This window comes from Acyrthosiphon pisum, chromosome A2, assembly GCF_005508785.2.
Source record: "Acyrthosiphon pisum isolate AL4f chromosome A2, pea_aphid_22Mar2018_4r6ur, whole genome shotgun sequence".
Lineage (NCBI taxonomy): Eukaryota > Metazoa > Arthropoda > Insecta > Hemiptera > Aphididae > Acyrthosiphon > Acyrthosiphon pisum.
The window spans coordinates 88,828,698-88,828,970 of NC_042495.1; the positions used below are offsets into that span (position 1 = coordinate 88,828,698).

General features: G+C 33.3%; 1 protein-coding gene across 2 annotated transcripts in view; it reads right to left on the minus strand.

Annotated features, from left to right (window-relative positions):
• The window catches only part of LOC107882156, a 5,767-nt gene extending 5,500 nt beyond the window's left edge, over positions 1-267 (minus strand). For both annotated transcript variants that reach the window (XM_016800972.2, XM_008180506.3), the window contains exon 1: positions 1-267. In XM_016800972.2, the coding sequence (XP_016656461.1) occupies positions 1-16 (16 nt within the window). In that variant the 5' untranslated portion in view covers positions 17-267.
• Between the last annotated feature and the right edge of the window lie 6 nt (positions 268-273).

The following is a 273-nucleotide window of genomic DNA, read 5'->3' on the forward strand; positions in this document are numbered from 1 at the left end:
GATCACTCATAATCATAAAATGTATTTGTAACAAAAGCGATATTAATGTTCAATAAATAGTAGTAACACACAACGACGCGGAGAACGTGAACAGCCAACGAATGACGAAATGTCAAATTCAGATTCAAAATGTGACACCTATAGACGTATACCAATACAAACCGGCTTTGTATTATTTGAAATTCAACTGTCGTGCCCGTCTATATTATTATCAATGACTGGTATTGAGATATATGAGAAATAAGAATAGAGGAACACACAGATATAGGTATT